The 23,014-nt window shown below is 41.1% G+C and overlaps 1 protein-coding gene across 1 annotated transcript in view; it reads right to left on the bottom strand.

Moving 5' to 3' along the window:
• lrrc17 (leucine rich repeat containing 17) overlaps window positions 1–19,300 on the bottom strand; it is a 34,378-nt gene extending 15,078 nt beyond the window's left edge. Inside the window, exons 1-3 of the mRNA XM_084711224.1 lie at window positions 18,964–19,300; window positions 4,061–4,439; window positions 1,039–1,516 (exon numbers count right to left, since the gene is read on the bottom strand). Of these exons, the coding sequence (XP_084567350.1) occupies window positions 1,039–1,516; window positions 4,061–4,333 (751 nt within the window). The 5' untranslated portion in view covers window positions 4,334–4,439; window positions 18,964–19,300. The remainder of the gene's footprint in view (window positions 1–1,038; window positions 1,517–4,060; window positions 4,440–18,963) is intronic.
• Window positions 19,301–23,014: the final 3,714 nt, after the last annotated feature.

Below are 23,014 nucleotides of genomic sequence, written 5' to 3' on the forward strand. Positions count from 1 at the left end.
TGGAGGAGCTGAGAGAAAGTTGGAGGAAAAACTTGCGTTCCCTTCTCTACTCCTTTTGACCTTTTTTGACCGATGCCTGCCTGTTTCCATGTTTTCGGCAGCTTTATACCCACGCTGTCTCGGTGTTGAAACTGAAAACACAAACAGATTGTTGCGCTGGTGGGTATTACTGCCTTCTAAGATCTCTTGGAGAGCACAAGTCTGCAGAAAATTAATGAATGCATGACTCAAATTAGAATAGAATACAATGGATGGTGCTGTATTTGCAGAAGTCTCAGTTCAACACCACAACAGACCACACAGGAAGAACACAAACACACCACAATCCAGGTCATCAAAATGCCAACCCATCATACACATGATGATAGAAGGCAATCATAGCAAATAGCCCAAAATACGCTAAAATAAAGTGAAATTCCCAGTTTAACGTTCCCTTTAACCAAAAGCTGCTGTGTGCCACTTTGAGGGAAAACACAAGAGTTGGAAAAAACAGAAGGCCCCATGTGGCAGACTTAATAAAACAAACACAACTCTACTTGCTCAACCTGGTTGTAACTAAAACATGAGACAGCAAGCTAATTCTCTTGCCCAGTTTCACTGGACAAGCAGCCACGACTCTACACGGAGACTGCTGAGCAAACCAAACAAATGCAGCTTTTATACACAATACTCCTCTGCCAGAGCAGTCTACTTGTTATTGATATATCTGCCAGGAAAATTATTTTTCGTCACACACGATAACCATTGAATAAGTAGAGGAGCTTTAGTAAACCACACAGCAACACTGCTTGATTTCACTTGAGTCTAGCTGCAACTGAACAGTTTCTAATGCAGAAATAATGAAGAGATTCTTTGTTTGTTTCAAGTTGACAGTTACGCTGCATTGCGTGCCACTTTGCGCCGGCATCAGATAGGGCCCATAAAGTTAAACATGTTCACCACATGTAAGTATGCATGCTAATATTTGCGTTTCACAACATTTCAGTAGATTAAAAACTTGACATCACTTTGTGTGGATCCAGAGCCTGACAGCCTCACCTTTGCTGCTGCAGTCCAGCAGAGGTCTGGGGAACATGTAGGTGTGGCACATGGATGTGGCCTCTGGCTTCACTTTGATTGGTGGAGGCCTCGGTCCCCCCACCTCTCGGTCCTTGTCACCTGCACACAGCGACTCCACACTGAGCTTCTTCAGCTTCTGACCCCTCAGCAGCTCGGGCTCTGCACACTTGGCGTAGTTGCCCAGGTTGCGGTTGCTGGGCACCTGCAGGGTCCTGACTAGGCTGTCCAATGAGCAGTGGCAGTTCCAGGGGTTGTCATAGATACGGAGGTAGGTGAGGCGGGCCAGAGGGAGCAGGACCTCCTCAGAAGCTGTTCTCAGTCCGTTGTGCTGGAGGAGTAGGGTGGTGAGCTGGGTGAGGCCGCTGAACGCTCCATCCTCTACCTTTGAGATGTCGTTCTGCTGGAGGTCCAGGCTCTTCAGCTGGGTGAACTGGGAAAACATGTTGTCCCTCAAAATCTAAAAGAGGAGATGGGAACTGTTAGTTTTTGTTCGTAACCCCAGTCTCCCAGGTGAAAGTCTCGTGTTTGATTGAGCCATCCATCCACCCTGCCTAATCCAGATGTGGACTTCTCTCTTTTAGTAATACGTCAAAAGCCTGGTGCGTCTCTCTCAGCTGCTAACGAGTACCATGCATGTCTGTATCACTGAGAGAGGTGACAGCACGTCAGTATGTGATGAGCTGGGGATGACAACAGAGTGTCTGTCAGATCTCTCCTTTGCTGTTGCTTATATTAGCAATCAGATGTAACTAGCTAGCTAACAATAGATGTATATTAGAGTTTTCACAGAGCAAAACACTAGTTATGTAACAAGGTAACAATTTATAAGATAGTATTTTGCTAACTTAAGATGTGTTAGTTTTACAGGTCCTCCAGCAAAGTATTTTAATTCATTATTAATTAGCACGCATCAATTGTTTTGTTTATCATTGTTCAAGTCACCACACTGAATTAATTTAACATTTAATTACGTTTATGTTTACCCATTTCATTTGTAATGGTTAAATGGAGGGTATCAAATATTCAGAGTTGTCTAGTTTTGACAAGCTGCACATAAACATTACTGTGCAATCAGTATGTGAGCTTGGCAGCATGATTCGCCCTTAGTAAAAGTAAACTGAGTTGCAGGCAAGCTGCCTCACATTGTCTGATCCTCTGAACTTTTCCCTGTAAAAACACTGATAAGCAGGTGAGCCCAGCTGCATGTAAACTACATGGAGCAGTCAGTGATTTGCAGTCTCTTGAAACCTCCACATTTGTGAATAGATATGTAAATTACCTGATATATTGTAGATGTGAAACCAGGCTTCTTTCAGTGGATGACTTGTGTTAAAAGCTCACAGGTTTTCTTACTTTATACGTGAGAAGCAAAGACCAATGATAAAGACTGATGTCTGTATGAAAGCTGTCAATCATCATTAGTGCAGCCTGTTTAAATGCCTACAGAGCCTCCTCCAACTCATAAATAGTCATAGAGTATTCAGCTTTTTCAGCTGATAAATGTTCCACTATGTTCACCAGCTAGTTGCCAACTTTGCTTGTGTTGGGCAGGTGCACTGTTTTTTTTTTTTTTTAGTTTTTTAGCTGAAAACATCTGCCTTCCCTGGCGAGCCTGAAAATAACTCTTATGAGAGCAGTAAGACTGAACCAGAACAGTAAAGTTGTGAGCCATGAAGACAAAACACTGACTGGTGTACGCTTAAACACTTCATAGAACTGAGGGGAACTGCAGAGTCGGGTGATATTTCTCTATGCATTCATCACCATAAGCAACGATTTTTACACAACAAAATCATTTCACCTGCTTGGTTTTGGCATCATCCGTTCAGCAGAAAATCATGTTGCTGCACCTAACCACAAAGTCTTTCAAATTACAACTAAACTAGCAACAATTTAAGCAACACATAGGCAATGTAGTAACATAATTTTGATTCATAATTGATCAATACTGTCTAGTTTGGCTGTTCAATCTGAGTTTCTGGGGCCTGTTGCTTTGAGCTCAATGGACTCACTGAGAATGACTCGTCAATCAGACAGCATACCCCGCTTTATTTTCTATTTTCTGCTCTGTAGAAGAAGACTGAGGTCATAAATCAAGTCAAAAGTAGAGTCATTTTCTCATAGTTTTCATAGCATGTAAAATCAGACTTCTTTTATCAACCTGTGGAGTCGCCCCCCTGCTGGCCATTAGAAAGAATGCACGTTTAATTCCCACAGTAGTTTCACTTTTCAGCCCCCGAAACTCCTCCCACTTATTTTTCTGTCTTTGGCCGCAAAACCTATATTAGCCACTTAAAAAAAGGTCCACCTAAAAAAAATCAACATCAGTTTAAGTCAGTTCAAGGCTTTTCCTACCGGAAACTGCTCTTATATAAACCAAAAATTGCTCTCTCGCTCGCTCAATCAGACTCCATTGGCAAACATTTTGAATGTAATTTAATGCTAAATCCACTGGTGCCAAAGATACAGCTAAAAATAAAATAGAGCCCACTTTGTTCATTCTTTTCGTATCTACTCACTCATTCAATAACACAACTCTTTGAACTTGAAAGGGTGAAAGTAAAGCTTAATTATGCTCATTATTCATCAGTTTATAACTCAATCATCTTTGATTATTTATTACCTTGCTGGCAAACCGTTTTGTTTTGTTCCACTCAACACCTGTGACACACATCCTGTGTGCTTATTCTCACATGCAAAAACTTGCACGTGCACACACACACACACACACACACACACACACACACACACACACACACACACAGCAGAAAAATGTGTCTTTGATCTCAGTCTCAAATAAATGGTGTGCAGATGCTCATGGTATCAACAAGCTGGCTGAGTTTAGGGTTAGAGTAAGAGGTTTGAGACACTAACTCGCTGAAAATTGATGCATACCAGACATTTTCAGAGTCTGTTCATCATTGTTAATTGTGTCTTAAAACTTAACTGTAGCAGGTGGTCAGTGTCGTTCCTCTTTATCAAGTATCAAGTACAAATATACCTGAATCTTATTTCTTGCCAGCAGCAGGTGGTGAATATCTTTGGGCCAGTCCTGCATCACAGTGGTCAGCTGTCTGTCCTGGCAGTCCAGGTATTTCTCCCCTGCCTCTATGTATTCCTTACACTCCTGAGTTTGCCGTCTCATCACGCCGGCCCTGCCTCTGCCCCGTACACGGCCCCCGGCGCCCCTCTCCGCGGCCCCTGACCGAGGGCCTCTCCGGGGCTCGGCTGACCCCAGGAGCAGCAAGAGGAGGAGCGCGGCAAGGAGACGCATGGTGGGAGAGGAGGGGAGAGGAAGGGAGGCCTCTTGGTAATCAGGTCGACCTTGGAAGACTGTTGTCGGATGATTGGTGTGACGGGACACAGGAGGCCGGTCACAGCTGTGTGTATGAAGAGAAAAACAGAGGAAGAAACAGACAGAGGTGAGCTTTCAAAGATCTTTAATGGCCAGTTCACACAAATTGAGCTGTAATTTAGCCATTTAGCTGCCACTTTTATCTTGTTGGTGATTTTGCAGGCTATCAGCGAATCAGTGAAACCCTATTTGGCTGATTGTGCTTGAACTAATGGTGCAACACAAAGTGTGCTCTTAAAGGTTCATTATGCAGCTCATTTAATGCCTTGAATGTTTATTAGACAGAAATATAAAGGTCCAGTGTGTAAGATCTACAGGGTTTATTGACAGAATATGGCAGAACTTGAATATAATATTCACAAATATGTTTTCATCGGTGTATAATCACCCGAAGGCTGCCATGTTGCACTACCATTTTTCCAGAACAGACAAACCATCTTAAAGCTCTGTTGTGATTTGCCCACCAAAAATGAAGTAAAGTGATCGACGACAAAAAAAATAATACAATACACTAACATTTTCACTTCATTTCCGCATACAGCTGGTTTTATTTTTTTGCCCCTGCCCCTCAGACAGACCCGATCCACCAATTGCCAGGAAGTTTACTTTTTACAAAGTGTAAATAAATGTCTGGAGTTGTAGTTTCTGGAAACCCTCTTTTGAACGTCTGTTGCTTCCAAGATTACAGAGACAAACAAAAATGAAGTGCTGTTTGGCCTGTAAGTGCTGATATACCGACAGTGTCAAGAGAGAAGTGACAGAGAAGTTGTTCACCGATGCAGCAACAGTTAGTGTTAAAGCAACAACACACACGTGACAATGTTGAAAATTTCAGCATTTATCTTTGAATCTATAAAGGACCTCATACAGTTGTGTTTAATGACTTAATGGAACAGAAAACAAGAACTTCTGTGTGCTTAAACAAATAAGTGTTTTGGTCAGAAACAGAAATAATGCACAGATAAAGCATGCAAGACCATAATTTCATATTAGTTGGGAAGCAAAACATTCCACAGATAGAGAATCTGAATAATTTTATTCACAAAAACAATAAAAATGTCCAGGGATTTGTCTTAGTGGCATTTCGAGACATGCTGACAGTTGAAATGGTAACACAGCACATGTTGAAAGAATTAGTGGAGAGGTAGAGCGAGAACGTGGGGAGAAAGAGAGGGAGAGGAAACAGGAAAAGGGGTTTGAAGGAAAAGAAAGAGACATTTGTTACGTGTTAACATGTTATGGGTTAAAGTGTGGCCGCAGTAAAGTGCTGTTTTCTTTCTGGGATACCCTGTGAATGTTTTCTACCTTCAACAAGGTCTCCGTCTCCCCCTGCCATCCCCTAAAACACGCCTGGTCTCTCTGCTTATTGTTTTTACATGTCTCATCTATTTATTTCTGTGTCTTCATCTTGAGTTCATCTCTCTCTCTGTTTTCATTCTTATTGAATTCTTATTCTCAAACATCCATCCACTTGCCGGATGTTTAAAGCATTAATGTCTCAGATCCAAATTCTTATCTGAATTTAAACCATATCTGCATATACTGCATGACCGTTCCAAAAACAACTATTCATCAGGTTTAGCCAACTAAACTTGCTTAATTAAAGGAACAGTTTGATTTTATCCGTGTGTTATTGTCACAGTTTTCCAGGAAACCCGCTGAGAGCCTGGTTAGCCGTTTCCAGTCAAACCCAACCTACTTCCTAAGAGGTTTTGTGGTGGAATAACAACACCATACTCCTTCCACTCCTGCCACTGAGAGAGGACAGTCCTTATTCACATGACCGCAAGAGGTTGTTTGTCCAAAGGAACAGCTTGAGATTTTGGGAAATACTCTTTATTTGCTTTCTGTCAAAGAGAGAATAGAAAATTACCAATCTCATGTCTGTAAGCTAAATATAAAGCTAGCCAGTTAGCATAGCTTAGCATCTGTAGGGCACTATACTGTATGTATAAAAATCAAATACTGTGTACTACATATTTCAAATGTGTACTATCGTTCAATATATTTTGTGTAAATAAACAGTAGTATATATCTTTGTAACTTCCTGCTGGTTACCTGGCAACTAGTCCCAGAAAGAAGTAATCTGGCACATAAAATGACATGTGGTCATTTTTACCCTTTGTTTTGGATTAAACAATGTTAATGTTAATTTAGAGGTGATTTAGAGGCAGATTATGTCAACAACAGAGCAGGTTAGCTGTTTCCCCATTTCCTGTGTTTATGCTAGGCTAAGTTATCTGGCTGCTGGCATTAGCTTCATGCTTATTGGACAGGCCAACCCTCTCCCCTTACTTTATGCTAAGCTAACTGCCTGCTGGTGGTAGCTTCATATTTAATGTACAGATGTGAGAGTGATATCGGTCTTCTCAGAGTTTGCACAAACTTGCAAACTATTCCTTTAAAATGACTGTCTGGCTTTTCATTATCTCTTTTTCTCTCTCTTCTTTACAGACTTGTGGATTTGCCAATTGTTCTGCCAAACTGTGAAACTATCATCAGCCACAAATATGAAAACTCCATCACCAGAGATATTAATATTTATGGCTTAATAATGATGGTGATTGTCATTTCTGACACATAGCCACTTGTTTTTTTAACTCCCTGACTATGTGAATATGTGTGTAGGTGTGTGCGCAAGGTTAATGGTAAAAAAAAATGAGTCATGGCTCCCTTGTGTGATTAGAGGCAAAAGAGGCAAGGCCCTCAGGTCTGCCAAGACACCATACACACACACACACACACACACACACACACACATGTGCATGCTGACTCAGTCCAACTGTACCAAACCACAGGCCCCTTAGTGTTCCAGTGGAACAAGCCTGTCAATGCAGATGGTGTCGTTCCATTGTGAATAACAGACTGGGCATGTTAGCGAGCTACAGACAGAAACAGCTGAGAATGTGCGACTTTCCAGTCCATCGAGCGCTCTTCAACTGTCCAGCTATCAATCGTCTCAAATGAAGCGAACGTGAAAGTTCGATTTCCTTCGCTGCAGCCGTCACATGCAATAATGCACTTCTTGTGAGCTGTTACCCCAAGGCCAACAGAAAGCGAATGAATTTCTTCTCAGTGTGTGTACGATCGTGTCACTCTTCTTTTTCTGAATTTATACACAAGCATGCCCTTACGGATTTGTTTGTGTGTGTATGTCTGTTTATGTGCACAAGTACTGTACATCAACTGCAACCACATGTTTTGTGTCTATGTCTGTGCAGCTGATGAGGGACATGTTTCAACACAAGCTGCAGCCTGTGCCAGTCCAAACACCAGGCTAGACTGGACTGGGGTGCGTGGAGAGGGGTCTTAAGTAGACACAGACACATCCTCCCCCTCAGGTTAGGTCATTTGGTCTGGTACATGCGGTTTACGGGACTGTGATCCAACTGCACCGCTTGTCCTGCGCAGTTGCGTGGGTGAAGCATGGCACTCTAATTGCACCGGGAAAACACACCCCAGGACAGAGAAGCCACATCCTCCAAAATACACATAATGTAGAAAATATTAGGGATGAACAGGTGACAAATTAAAGGAAAAACCGACAGTGTCCGCCACAAAAACCTTCAGAACAGCCTCAGTGCTCTTTGGCCTAGATTCTCAAAATTTCTGGAACTCTATTAAGGGATGAACATTATTTTTCCAAAAGATATTACTTTTTTTCATACCAGCGTCTACTAAATAACCTCTCTTATATATTGATATAAAGGACAACATGACACAAAATGCATTTCATTTTCTGTTTCAGTTGCGTAACATAACTGGCAAAGCCTGTCTTGTTCATCAGTACCAACATACCGTCTGGTTTCCAGCTGTAATGATGGGACACCACAACTTAGTTTGGCATAAAGATTAAAAGTACCCTCTTAAATTTTCTTGTAAACAATCAGAAATTACTTTTACACTCAATGTTTCTTACAAAAAACGCAATTTGTGTATGTTTGTGCTCAAACAAACATGCTGATTGCATTTCCTTTCTCAAAAAAACATTTGCAAAGCTTATTTTTAAGAGTATTTTAAATACTGCCTTGTTTACATCTGTGTTAGCTTATTAGTGCTGTTCTGCACATGTCGCATTGCTATATTTATTTAGCCTGATAACAAACTGAATAGTAAACTCACTGTGCTGTATTTCCACATGCGAGAAGGGGATTCAATTTTCTCTAACCAATCACTAGAGACCAACGCATACACCTGGATCTAATGTCATTTGAAGTCAACATTGGTGCGTTGCCATGCCAACATACTTTGTTTTTGCCCATACACACTTGGTTTTGAGAGAGAGAGTGAGTGTATGAGGGGTGGTTACGTTACTTTAGTCAATCATAAATAGTGTAGATAAGTTGTGTGTTGAGTTTGGTGCCACAGAAAAGAAATAAGAAGCATAATGTTACTATGGCATCTTCATGTGCTCCTCACTGCAGAGTTGGTCCACACAGTGAAAAGCTAATGTTGGCTAGTTAGCAGCCACAAGTCAGGCTAAAGACAATTTAAAAAGTCTAAAAGCAGAGGTGATACAGATATGTTTTGGAGCTACGGAGCTGCAAGCCACGAGTTGAGTAACAAACGCAGATGGTTTATCACGTTTTCTTTGGGTCATGGTCTGCCATGAAGTTTGCTCGGAGCTAACGCAACTTCTGCTGCTGCGTAAAGGTATTGCAGAAACAGGGGCTTTTTATTTCTTTTACTGCTACACACCACAATAGCTAACCACTGTGCTTCATTTAAAAATTCAAAAGATCTGCAGAAACAGATGTTGCATATTTTCTGTGCCACTGTATTTGTAACACAATCCTGTTGTTTGCTACACTGTTCCTCCAAATTTGTCATTTTTGTCATTTTGTCATTTCTGATTAAACTGTTTACTGTAATTGCAAAAAAACAAACAAACATCATTTTAACATTTTCTTTCTTCTTCCCTTTATAGTCAATGGATTGTCTCCAAACCAGTTGGATTAGTGCTGGAAGGCTACTCAGATCTCAGATCTTTTCCACATCACAGCTGTTCAGCAGGAACAGTCCGCCCTTCTTAGAAAACTCAAGCCATGGTCAGCCTGCAGTATCCAAGACACATTCCAGCTGGGACCTTAACAAGCCCACTCAGGCTAAACCGATCCCTGTGGTTCACCTCAGGCCCATACCAGCCCAAATTAGCCCTTCCAGTCTAGTATTATTTCCCACCCCAGCTCCCTCTGGTCAGTCCATGCTAACCCAAAGAAGTCTCAAAGACAAACTGTCTCCCTGTGTCTGTAAACATCAAGCAGAGAGTCCTCAAGGTTCCGGTCAGTTACTTCCTCAGGGGCGTTGCTTTAAATACCACGTGGACTGTTTTTTGCTTCCACCGTCATCTGTACTGAACCTGAATAACATTTGGTCTGGACATGAAATGTGGCAGCAACATGTCTCTCATTTTGGACCATGGAAAAACAGATGATGGGAAGAAGAGGCTTAATGATGCACACATAACAATAAAAAATGCTAGGAAACCTCTGATGTAATGGATTGTATTCAGTTATCCTTAAATGTGTATGGCATGTCTGGCCATGTGTATGGCCAGTATTTAAGATATGTTGTCATGAAATTGTGTACAGATTCAGGTGATGTATAACATAATAACTTCTAGTGTCATCATCGGATCAAACTGAATTTGTCAAATACTTTGGTTGGTTAATATAAAACTAGATGTCAAACTAATGACATTACTCCCAATGTAGCCTACGTTGTGTGCTATCTAACAAATGTAAGCATGCTAACATACTAAAACTAACATTTTGAAAATTGTAAATATTATATGTGCAAACATCTGCCTCTTATCATTGTCACTTAATACTACAGATCTACTGTCTGATGTTTAACACGTTCACATTGCGTCACAATTTAAAAATCCTAAACTAACAACAGGTATTTGTCAAACTCTATGAACTTTCTCAGTGTTGTCTTCATTTTCTAAAATTCAAATGACACAGACCCTCAGACAGAAAAAGTGAGTTCCTTCTCTCTGTCAAAGTCAGTATATCATCCATCATATTCTGGCCTTCAGCACTTTATGTTCTGCCATATTTGGCTGACAGTTTTAGCAGTTTTTTCACAGTGTAGTGAAGGTCCTGCATGCTAACTAGAGTGTAGTTAATATGCCTCAGGGTCACTCTGTTAACAGTATGTTGTTGGTTTTTATACTGGGTGCTGATTGTTGCACATTTATTTTTTGTTAACATTCCTGGCTCAGTTTTCAGTACTTGCACATTAGGTGGATTTTACAGGGAGACCGCAAATCGGACAGCGCTGCCAATAAACCCTTCAGATAAATGTACTTGTAATGGTGACAGAGCATGATTATGTCATTGGTTGTGATAGAGATTCAGTTCACAGCGTGCACTGAACAAATTCTTACTGTACCATTGTGTCTGAAACTGCTGAGCAAATGGAAAAATCATTATTTAAATCTTTCAAATGGCTTTTCAAGCCAAAACAATTTAGGCTTTCTGAGTAAGTCTTTTAGGGACAGCAAGTCCTCAAGAGTGCTCTCAATCAAAACAAACCGCTGAATAAATGCTTCTGTGCTGTTTCTCTATGTGGAATTTTGTTTTGGGGAACAGTGTCCAGGGAGTGTAGACTTATCAGCTCTCACTGAATATCATGTGTCTCCCTGCTGTACCAACTTTAATGTGACTTTAGTTGGAAGTTAAAACATTTTTTTCATTCTTATGATGCTTGCACAACTCAGTGTTGCAATTTGACGGGATGAAGTGTGCAAACTGAATTCTGTTGGTACTACCAAGTAATAATTCATATTAAATAAATCATTTGGTGCCAAATTTTGGTACATGGGAGTGCATCTGTGTGAGAGAGTAACTGAGAGAGTCAGGGTGAGCCAAAAGCTGCCGCGAGTATGATTAAACATTTTAAAACTTGATGTCATGGTTGTTGAGTTTTTTGGATTTGTTTTGGTTTTCTTGGTGTTTCTGTTCTCCTTGTTTCCCTTTTTTCCCCCTCCCCTTTCCTTCCAGGGCAGTGTGTGTGGCAGCGGCGGCAGTCATTGGCTGGCTCAGCATAACGAGACGCACCTGGCTCTCATCAGTGCATTTCCCCGGCTATATGGGCTCGGCCTAGTCTCCACTCCTGTGCCGGACTATTCAGTCGTTGTTGCCTTCAGTGCCCCTTCCGACTGTGTGTGCAGCTCTCATGCTCCTGAGCCTACGCCAGCACGGTTCTCCTCCTGTCGATTCCGCTGCGCCAGCCAGCCGACCGCATCCAGCACCTGCCCTCGCCTTTAGTTGTTTTTTGCTCTTTTGTGGAATAATAAACTTTTTGAAAACTGCTCTTATCTTGTTCTCTGCATCTGGGGTCCTGGCCAAACTCAGAACTTAACACTTGAAGCAGACAACGCATGCTGAAATATTTGGAATGCAACATGCAAAGTTGGCAAGTGCAACACGTCTGACTAGACAGAAAATGCAGTTCATCTAAAAGCTAAAGAGTGTTTCATTTGTTGTAGCCTGAAAGCCAAGCCCCCTGCAGCAGCTGCAGCTGATGTTAGCATGCCTGCAGCTAGTGCCTAAAAAGTTTAACTTAACCTTCCAGGGACAACAAAACTGTAAGTTAGGCATCAACAGCTTCAGGTAATTAATTAGTTTGTTGGATAAGTTCTATATAAGTAACAACATTGAAATGAGACGTTTAGACCAAATTTTTTACAACTGAATTTGCTTTTTTTTTTTTATTACAGGGAAAAGAAAATACTGAAATAAAAGAACTGGTATTGTATTAGTGCAAATGTGAACACTACTCAACTCTGCAGCATGTACAGAAGCACACCATATACATTAAATACATATAATGCAAGTTAGTGCTAAATAAGCAAGTGGAAAGTATAATTTAACCAGGTGGTTTGGCAGGACTTCAGTGGTGAAATTAGCCAGAGTGAAAGGAAGTTACACTGCTCAGCCAAAGAACCAAAAGTCATAGTGCAAATGTGTATGAATGAAGTGGGGCAAACCTCCACATGGTACACAGACACAAGTGGACACAGATAAAACATATATAACACTATACACAAAGAGAGACATGCATATTTCTAGAGTCAATGCAGGGACAGTACATAGAGGAAAAAAGACACCACCACATAAATGAAAAAGTGTGTCTGTGTGTTTTTTGAACTGTCTGTGGGCTCAAATGGGTCATTTAGTCCCTGCAGACTGGAGGAAACAGACAGGTTGGCCTCTAACACATCACAACCCACCTACATCAGGAAGAGGAGGCAGGAGTACACGGAAATACAGATGGAGACAGCAGACATATTTGAAAACCACTTTTAAACAATGTTTCGCACTGAAAAGAAACCCAAGCAAGAAAGTGTAAGACAGAAGGGAAAGTCCTAAAAACAAGATTAATGTGAGAAGCTGGACAGCATGGGACAGAAAATATCTTGATGTCAGCTAAAGGGAAATTCCCCCTGGCAGAGTGATTTGTTTGGTTTCAGGTGACACTGCTGGGCTTCTGTTAAGCTGAGAACACACAAGATGATTTTTCAAATCCTAACCAACTGGGGAAAGAGTCAACGGTACAGCAGACCTTCCCAGATTACATTTGTGGGTCAAAACTTTCACATTTGTCCAGGTTTCAGTTGTAAAATTCAAACATATTTCATAAATGTTTTCATTCTCACTGGTCCGAAACTTAATCTGGTGGGGCGACATAAATTCCAAACCACTGGTGACCTCCCCTCTCTTTTACTATCCTTCCACTGCAGGGACATTACAGAATCAGACTAAAACATATGTGAATATTCTCATATCAGCATTCAATGAAATGACTATGTCAGTTGAATCAACCCACAGAGAATGATCAAACTGTGCACTTTTCTTCAGCTATACAAATAATTTTAGCATCTTTGAGCTCATTGTGTTGGTTTTATGGCCCACAACTTTACTGTTAAGGCTCATTTATGGTCCCTTTATGTATGAAAATAGAAATGTTTCAAACAATGTAACTATCACAGCCCATGTACTTCATGTATCCTTTATGTTGGCATCGATTTTAGGCAAAACAACCACAAAAAAGTTACCCCGAAGAAGAAGAAGAAGAGTCAAAAGTTTCTGACAAAAACAAACATGGAGGAGGTTAATGTCACCAACAACAGACTTGTTGGTGACTGAAAACTGTAGTAATAGCCAAAACAATCACTTTGAAAGTATCATAAGAAAGAAAACATCAAGATAGATTGTAGGGAGTACTCCTTGCAACTTGGGGCCTTGAAATCTTTGGGGAGAAATCTACTGTGTTGTTGGCATTAATTGTGTGGTTGTGTGCTGTAAATGTGAACGGGTCTGTTCCCAAAGACCACTGTCTCATACTCTGCCAATGGTTCTTCTGGTTCCAAGTAACCAAATAAATTTGCTGGTTTCATGAAAAATATCAACAAAACGGAGGAAATGGTATCAAACCCACTCTGGTAAATGACCAAACCAAAACCAAACCAAACCAAAAATCTCAATGTTGCAACTTTGAAAACACAATGTCGCCACCTCTAACCCGCAATGCCTTGAGGCTGCACAGTCTCTACCTGCACTGGCTGCCTGCAGAGGCTCTACATGCTCCAATAATATTGGACAGCCCACTGGGGATGGAAAGAGTTCAGATGAAACAGTTCAGAAACACAAGGGCCACTGTGTGCAAAGAAAGCGAAAACAAGTAGGGGAGGCTGCAAAAACAAGAGTCTTTCTCCTGAGCTATTGACAGAAAAATGCAGAAAATTCAGCTTCCATCCATGTTGCATGCATTGGGATTTACATGGGAAACAGGAACAGGCAGAAAGTCAGTCGGTCAGTCAGTCAAGTAATTAATTACAGTATAAAACAAAGAGTTGGAGGGCTAGAACAAGGAGCAAGCTTAAAGGTGAAGGTTTTTCCTCTACAAGCCAACCTCCCAGTAGGCTGACCTTACTTTGTTTCCTTTGGGTTGGATTTCCTTTATGTGTGTATGTGTGCCCAAAGGTCTGTGGCTTATTACCATGTACCAGACCTGCCATCCAGCTATAACAAAGAGAGACAGTGAGGTACACAAGGAAAGTACAGACCACGAGAATGTAAAGAAAAGAGGAGGAAAAAAGTCTGACCACAATCCTAAACCAGAGGATGAGACGGTGACACAGACAGACAGACATATACTGTGTATGTAGAGAGAGAGAGAGCGAGACAGAGAACCCTCACACATCCCTGAGAGCCTAATTGAAACCAGACATTTCTGCAGAAGAGGAGAGGCGAATTTAGAGACAGAAAATTGCTGGTTTTTCAGACGGAGGTCAGTGGTGGTGAACTGACCAAAGACAAACATAAGAAAGAAACTTTATGAGCCAAGTTTGTTCCTTTGTATGTGTTCTTTACATGCATGAGCAATCAGTTTTCTCCTGTTCCCTGGAGTCCAAACAAACCCACAAGAATAGCAAGTACAACCCCAAAAAAAGGTCACTGTCTCAAGCATTTGTTTCTGCATCAGTGCCAGTGTTGTAGTCAAGACCACCTAAACTGAAACCAAGTTATGACCAAGACCAAAGTTTACTGAAACAAGAACAAGACATCGAGGGTTTGAGACCAAGTCAAGACCAAGACCAAACCTGTCTCCATCACCCAAGTGAGGGAGCGGTACCTTGGCATGTAGAACTGATATTAGCTAATGTAACGTGTTGTAACATCACTTTATATAGCTACATAGTTTTATGTGGCCTCTCTCATCATTGTTTATCACAAGCAAAAACCCTGCTGGGTTCAGAGTATGTCTCCAACAGGCTTTTTCTAATGCCTGGACATGATACATGTGAATACGGAATTTTGTACATGTAGGTGAAACATGCTTTGTTGAAATGTTTTTTGGGGGGCATCCAGCCGTCCAGCCTGAACACATCTACAGGTCATTAATAAAACATGTAAAGTTTGGGGTAGATTCAACCATGTACCCTTTACAACAAGTTCCTGTGTCATGGCAAAACACTGAAGTTCGCTGCACAACAAAGGCAGTGCTGTTCAATTAAAACTTCAACATAATCTCCACAAAGTTTCATCGCAGTCTTGAGGCTTTTCTGACCAAATTTTAGGGCGATTTGCTCAACCTGTTAGGAGCAGTCTATGAATGAATGAAACATGTCATTTACTGTTGCCAGGAGGTGATGCTATGACTGACCAAGTCATGACTAAGACCAAAGTGTATTGAGACCGTGGCGAGATTTTGAGGGGCTGAGGCCAACTCAAGACCGAGATCAAGGCAGGGAAAGACCGAGTAAATACCTGTCAAGTGCTGTCACATTTCTAGCTCTCCAGTGAGGGAACTAACACTGATGTAATCTAACTTTTTAGAGCTGTGTAGCTTTATGTGGCCTGTGTCTCAACAGATAGCTAGCTTTTCTAGCATCACAACTAGCATCATAGGCTCCCATACTTTCTGCTTCCTTTCTAAGTTCAGATAAAGGTTGGACAGCTAGTAACAAAAATTCCACATCAGAAATTAATCATTATTGGCTGCATTTGAGGCAGGATGTTTTGCATTGAATCACAGTAATGGTGTTAACATATAAATCAAACAATGCACAGGAAATTTAGTGATATTTAGTGATCCAAGCCCCTAGGAAGTGTTCCAGGCTTTGAAGCCAATTAGTCATAGTGGTCAAACTGTGTGATGACAACATCCTGTGATGCACTGCAGGCCAAACAGACTTATATTGTGAAAGACATGGCTAGAAAAAATGGTGGATACATTTTTTGGAGCATTTGATCAGTTTGGTCCAGTAACATTTGGGAAGTGTTATAGAGTTGCACAATTAAATCAGTGGAGGACTAAACTGGATGTTAACCACTTGGCCAGCAGAAGTCTCTCCAGGTGATGCACTTGCTCTATGGGCCGCACAATGCGGAGGTATGTGCAGAAGATCCAGCACGGAAGTTGGCTTGATATGCTAGCGAGCAGCTCTCATAGGAATGAACAGAGGCTCATCCCCCATGTAGTATCCAGTTCTTGCCATACCCCTGCAGTTTTGGTCTTGACCAGGCGTGAAATAAAATCCAGAGTCCTCTATGTCCAAGACGAGGCAAGACTGAATTAAAAAAAAGTGGTCTAGAGAGCAACCTTGTGAGGCCAAGACCAATCTCTATTATTACTGTATGTGTGTGTTTGTGACAACCAACGAGCTATCAGCTGATGTTATGCAGGCATCAGTGTGGTCTCCCCCTGTTTCTTGGCTGCGTCCAATCACATTCTGAAACTGCAAACTATGGCGCACTCAGCTCCATCATAAAACATTAAACATGTGATTACTGTTGAGCTGAAATGTGTCAGGTTTATAAATTGTAGGACAGAAACATTAAACGTTTAGGAAGCAATTCATTTTTCTGTTACGTAATATTCAACTGTGTTCTTAGTTTCCTTTTCATTCTTTTCTGTTAAAACTCTTGAGTGTTTTGCACGCTGCTAAGTGCTTCATTAGGATGGGGGGAGTTAACTGTCATGAGACGTTTAACAGAGCTCACACAAACACATACACACACAATGTCTTCCCTACCGACCAGCTATGCTGATTGCTTTGTATTGGTGCCAGACACATCTGCACCTTGTACACACATATGCAACAGACACAACACACACACACGCTTTAAGAACAGAATACTCACACTCTTGCTACTTACTAGAAAGCTCTCCATTTAAATTTAACTGCAGCAAGCTGAAACAGCAGAAAGGGGTCTCACTCACACTTTGTAATCAGAGTAAACTTGCAAGTCAAGCTTTTTCTCTTCCCGCTTTCTTGGTGCAGGATTCCAGAGTGAAACCACACGCCGCTCCGCTCTGTGCTGCACGAGTGTGGAATTTTACTGAAAACTCACACAGGGGCATGTAACTCCATGTGCAGATGCACATATAGCTGCATTCACATAGAGATTGATGGTTAAAAACACACATACACGGGCACGGTGCAGTACGGTCTGGCTTCCTCTTGAGAATTTTGTCATCTTACCCTCAAATTCTTGATATTTGTGCAAAAAAAAAAAAAAAAAGTTGTCTGACAAATCTCCTGAATCACACTTAACACCAAAGTTTCCCAATCCCGTTTCATGTTTTTGAAGAAGTGTTGGCTGTGTTTTCAACGAGCATGAGTCATTTGGTGGGTACGGTTATCCAGAGTTTCTTACAGTACAAAGAGGGTCCAAGTGCGTAAATTGACCCCTCACTCTGGCAGAAGTAGTGCTTAGGAACGAAACGCCTGATCATAGCAGTGTGAGTGCTTTTAAAGCTATGGTGCATGGGTCCACCAGCCAGTTACATAACAAAAGCAGTAAGTATGCGTCTAAAATTAGCAATTGAATGTTTTCTTTGCCTGATTTATACTCCGCTGAAAAGAAATCAAGATCAGCGCCAGGGTGCGATGACTCTCCATAAATAGAATTTTGTGGTTTGAAAAATAGAGCTTACTTCAGCAGTTCCCCGGGGACTCCCAGAAGTGTTCTAATAATTAGTTGTAACACTGTCAGTTTGACCAATCAGAAAAGTACAGTGCAGTGATGTCATGAATATCATACTCTCACATTTAGTTTTTGAGCTCACAGGAGAAGTGCAGTGTCTCTGTGAGCAACATTATGAATTTTACAACAAAAAAAATGATTTTCAGGTTAGGAAAGTTTAAAAAAAAGTATCAATATTATTTTTGCAAAGCAATAACTGTATTGTAGATACAAACATTTGACTTACATAACTTAAAGTAGCACTTCTTTCATATATTTGGTAATGTTAATCTTAAACTGGCACATTACCTCTCAGTGTTACGTCATGGGGTAAGTTGTAACAATGGAACATTTTGTATTTGATATAAATTCACATCATGAGTTTTATTTGTAATAGACAAACACAGATACCGTGTAACAAAATTTGAGAGATCTAGCATGAACAGCCACTGATTTACTTAAGTGTTACTACCATCCCTGGTCTCCCCTACTGAGCCGGCACAAGATGCATCTTAAATATACCGAATACAATAATTCATTGCTTATATTGAGGCTATTTAAGTGCCGCCAAAAAGTGAAATCCAGTGCAGCAGCAGCTAAATGTAATGAATTAAAACAATGTTGCATGTTATGCAACATGCTTACTCTGTTGTGAGTATCTCATCTCTTTTCATTCACATCCTCATCATCACTTAGTAAATTCTCAACATGACCGAGCTGTTTTCATTTCATCTGTCTATGCAGTCACTATCAGTGCTTATGTTATCTAAGGAACAAAGGAATGAGAAGTCTCAAAAAAGATTAAGAAAAGAGGCGGAAATTATCCTTTAGATCCTTTAGTGGATTTTATTACATATTCTGCAACCTAACCATTTCACATTAAAATTAAAATAATATGCTGTTGTCTTTTCTAAGCCTTCTGGGAATCAGATTTTATCAGCAAGAACTTACACTGTGCTGCCAAACAATACTTGCCAAAAGACTTGCTGAGTGTTGGAAGAATTGTGGGTTTGCTGTTGCTTTCAGTTGAATAATCATTTATAGACAATCTGAAGGTTTCGGTCCTACCTGTGCAGGCAGAGAATCTGGCTGGGACTCGTCCACAAGGACCTGCAGATCTCCGGTTGGTCCCGTGTCCCCGGCTCCTAATCCTGTCATGAGCGCTGTGTCCAAGCCAAGAAAATCTGCCCGGCTGCCTGTAAACTTAGAGCCTGGAGTGAGTGAGTGAGTGAGTGAGTGAGTGAGGGAGTGAGTGAGGGACAGACGACTGGCTGCTTCTCCAATGTCTCTCTCTCACACACACAAACTCTCTCTCTATCTCTGGCTGAGTGATTGACTACTGCTTCATACAAGCTGCTTCTCTCTCTCTCTCTCTTTCTCTCTCTCTCTCCTTTGCTTTTCACCCACTCAGCTGGATCGCACGGAGAGACTGAGAAAAGTTCTCAAAGGAGCCACAAGGCTGCGTCTGGTTTAGCGTTACACACACTCTCACACACACACATACACAAGTGTAGGAGCCAGAGGGGTGCAACCCTGTGCTGGTCCCCCCTCCTGTTAAATCAATGGACTTGTTCCAGGATATGCTGCTAACTGGTCTGATGGACTGGGGAAAGAGGGAGACTGGCCACCTTGGTGGCACAGAGGCACTAAAGGCACCCCTTTTGTCTGTCTGTGTGGATGTGTGTGGTGTTGTGCTCCCAGCAGAGATGAAATTCTTATAGCAGATTTGTTCCAAAATAGTCTTGTTCCACTTCCAACATCTGTCGTTGATCACTGTTTCAGTAAAAGATCTCTCCATTGTTATACGGCTTTGAACCATGTTACCATGCCTGTTGCAGGCAACACTTGTGGTTTCACAAGGTTTTATGCAACCCATCATCTGGGCTGTATCACTTTAGTGCAAGAGGGAGAACCAACCACTTACACAGTGTTTGATTCTGTTCTGCTACTTTTTAGCCATGCTGGCAGCTCAATAGAGACAGTGAATGAGCTTACTACTGAGGGTAGAGCTTACCTTCCATCTTGCCAGACTTCGTTATCCATTTGTGTCTGCACCAAAAGTGGTGCAACCGATCAGCGGGGGGTGAGCATTGTTTTTGGTAAGGCATGTTCTTGAAAATTTGTAAAGTAAGTAGGTTTGTTACCAGTCGTTCTCGCCACCGGTAAAGCAACCACCTTGCATCTAGAAATCCCCAGGCAACTAGTAGGTAGTGAAATCTCTGATTGTCTGGTATAGCAAGACTAGTGACAAAGTCTAACACTTTGATCCAGACTGAAATATCTCAAGAACAAGATAAGCTTTTGTACAGACATTTATGGTTCCCAGAGAGTCCCAGGCCATTTTACCATTTTCCAAGCTCCTAAGCCGCTAATTCCACATCGCAAAAATTAGAAATGCATCTACCCTTCTGACAGAATAACTGTAATGACATTCTCATGAGCCTCAGCTTTACTTTGTGTTTAGCAATAAATAGCTAACATTAGTATGCTAACAACATAATAAACACTGCACACACATCAGCATGTTAGCATTCTCATTTTTTCATGCTGGCGTTAGCATTCAGATCAAAGCACCTCAAAGTACAGCTGCAGACTGTAGACTCAAAAAAGAAAGAATAAAAATGACTGGTTGCTCTGTGCACTCAATGAAAAATGTGTCAGGTGCTCTTGGAAAATGGGGGAGACAGTATAATCAAAGAAAGCCAAGCCAGGCACTCCAAAAATTAAATGGTAGCAATGAGGAAGGAAAAGATTAAAAAGCCTTTTATCATAGCAGCTAAATCATTTAAATGCCAACATGTTTCAACCACTATTGGTCTTCATCAGGGCAATAAAACCTTTAATGCCCATAGACGCCTGTCTGAAGGTAGTTGAGTTGATGCAGCAATTCTGTACCGCACAGATTTATGTATCTATTTTGTGCTATTTTATTTCTTTGACATTTCTGTGATGAATCATGTTTGAGTTTGTGGTGTCTGTTTGGAGGTAAATTCTGTATAATTGTTTTGCACTGTCTGTAGATGCCGACAGTAGCTTTAAACTCTCTAGCACTTGTTGGCCTTTCTGACACTAAACAGCTCCCACAGGAATAGTTTCATCTGCTAGTAATGGGCATTCTGTGTAATTTTATGGTGCCAGAGGACAGTAATCCCTGTTAATCAACATGCTCTGCTCTGTCCTTCTGCTCTGGATCAACAGTGAGTGAAACAGCTCCATATTAGGATCACTATTCTGCGCTGGCTTAAATGGATTGTTTACTGCCAAACACTTAGAATGGCTTGAGGGCACTTACACCAGTTATAAGTAAGAAGGAGGAGCTGGGATGGAGACCTGGGGGCTTTTCTGCAAATGCTATAAAAGAGTTTACCTGTCTGTTTGGCAGTGGACGGCGGACACACAGAAATCCGCACATCTGCAAAAGCATGCGTGAATATCAGGACGTTCAGCCAGATCGGAATAGAATATAGATGACACGTCCAAATATACAGTAAAAATCCCTTTTCTAAGTCAAACCTTGCATACATGTGCCTGAGAGTGTGTGAGCGCGTTCATGCCCAGAGATAAGAAAGGCTGTCTGTGTGCCAAGCCAGCTGTGGTGCCAGTTGGGAGATGAAGGATGTGCGCCTTGTTAAAAAAGCTTCAAACACATTCTTTAAAGGGCCAGGCTGACTTTTGAATCCAGTGCATCCTATTAAGACATTTTTATAGCCAATGTGTACTATATAAATGTCTAAATGAATCTTTAATGAAAGCAAAATGGACGAACTTTTCTAATTTTGTCAGGAAAGACAGTTTTACAGCATGTTTATGCTTTGTTATATTGTTAAAAATCCAATATCCGTTGTAGATAACCCATCAAAAATGAAGCGAACAAAGCTTACAAAATCTGAGGATTTAAAATGAATAGACACAAATGGCCTCCTGGGAGGTAGGAAATCCATCTAAATGTCATTATAATTTATTCTAATTGTATGCTTTGGAGACTAGTTGGCAGTAATGCAATGTAAACATGAACTGCCCTCTAATTAGGTTAAAGCAGTATTTCCTCCATTCCCAGCCTTTGCCACAGGGAAAACATGTCGTGAATGGTGGCTGCAGTGCTTTCCTGCCCCGAGAGTAAAAGAACAACTCCCTAAATCCTGTTGGAAGAGGGATTAGTTAGTGTAGAGACCAAGTGTGTACATTTCCCTCATTAGTTGAAGTCCTAAGCTAAAAGAAAAGTGAATATTGGACTTACATTCATTAACTGGCCAGAAACACAGCTTCAAATAAATGCTGGATGTGTTAATAGGCTTTCCTATTATATGAGAGTATATGAGAATATATGATAGAGAATATGAGAGAGGGAGTGTATGAAAAGTCAAAGTGAGGGAGCAGGGTACAGTTACAGAAGCAGAACACTGAACTGTCCTAGACCTCAAGATTTTTTTTTTTGAGAAAGTTATATTGCCAATTTATTTTTGGAGAAAGTTGCAAACCTTACAGATATTGGGTTGCATGTTTCTGGGTGGAGATGGGAGGTTTTTATTTGTTTATATCGTCTATGGGACATTGTTTCATCTGCATGTTTGGTGTGTTAACTCTGCTCCTCTCGTTTTTTTTTCTTGCCTCTGTCTGTTTGTGAATCTTCCTCTCCGTCTGTCTGCATGTCTGTCTCTCTCAGACGGTTAGTGTCCCATGCTTCCCTACCTGGCCTCAATCCATGACAGATTGGAAATGCATTGGAACAACACATGTACACACAGCCGTACGGATGCGACTATTTAGACAAACCAGATGACCCCACATCTCCATCTGCTGTGGCTATAAACTTAAGTCCTATTTAATCAAAGCACCGAACACAGAATTCCTCCCATTAAAGTCTATTGGTCTTCCGTCCACACTCGACAGGTAATTGCTCACTTCAAAGAGAACACACATTAATTTCTCTTTAGATTAAATGATATAATCTTCTTTTCCCCTCTTTATTTTCTCAGTCTTTTTATTCTCACAATTATGTTTTCACTGTTTTGTCTCATTCCGTCTTCCTGTGTGTCCTTTTCTCCATATTTCCACTCCTTTTGGTGATTTATTTGTTTTGCATAATTTCTTTCTCTAACACTCCCTCCCTTCCCTTCTC

This window comes from Lutjanus erythropterus, chromosome 22 (assembly GCF_056507025.1).
Source record: "Lutjanus erythropterus isolate fLutEry1 chromosome 22, fLutEry1.hap2, whole genome shotgun sequence".
Lineage (NCBI taxonomy): Eukaryota > Metazoa > Chordata > Actinopteri > Lutjaniformes > Lutjanidae > Lutjanus > Lutjanus erythropterus.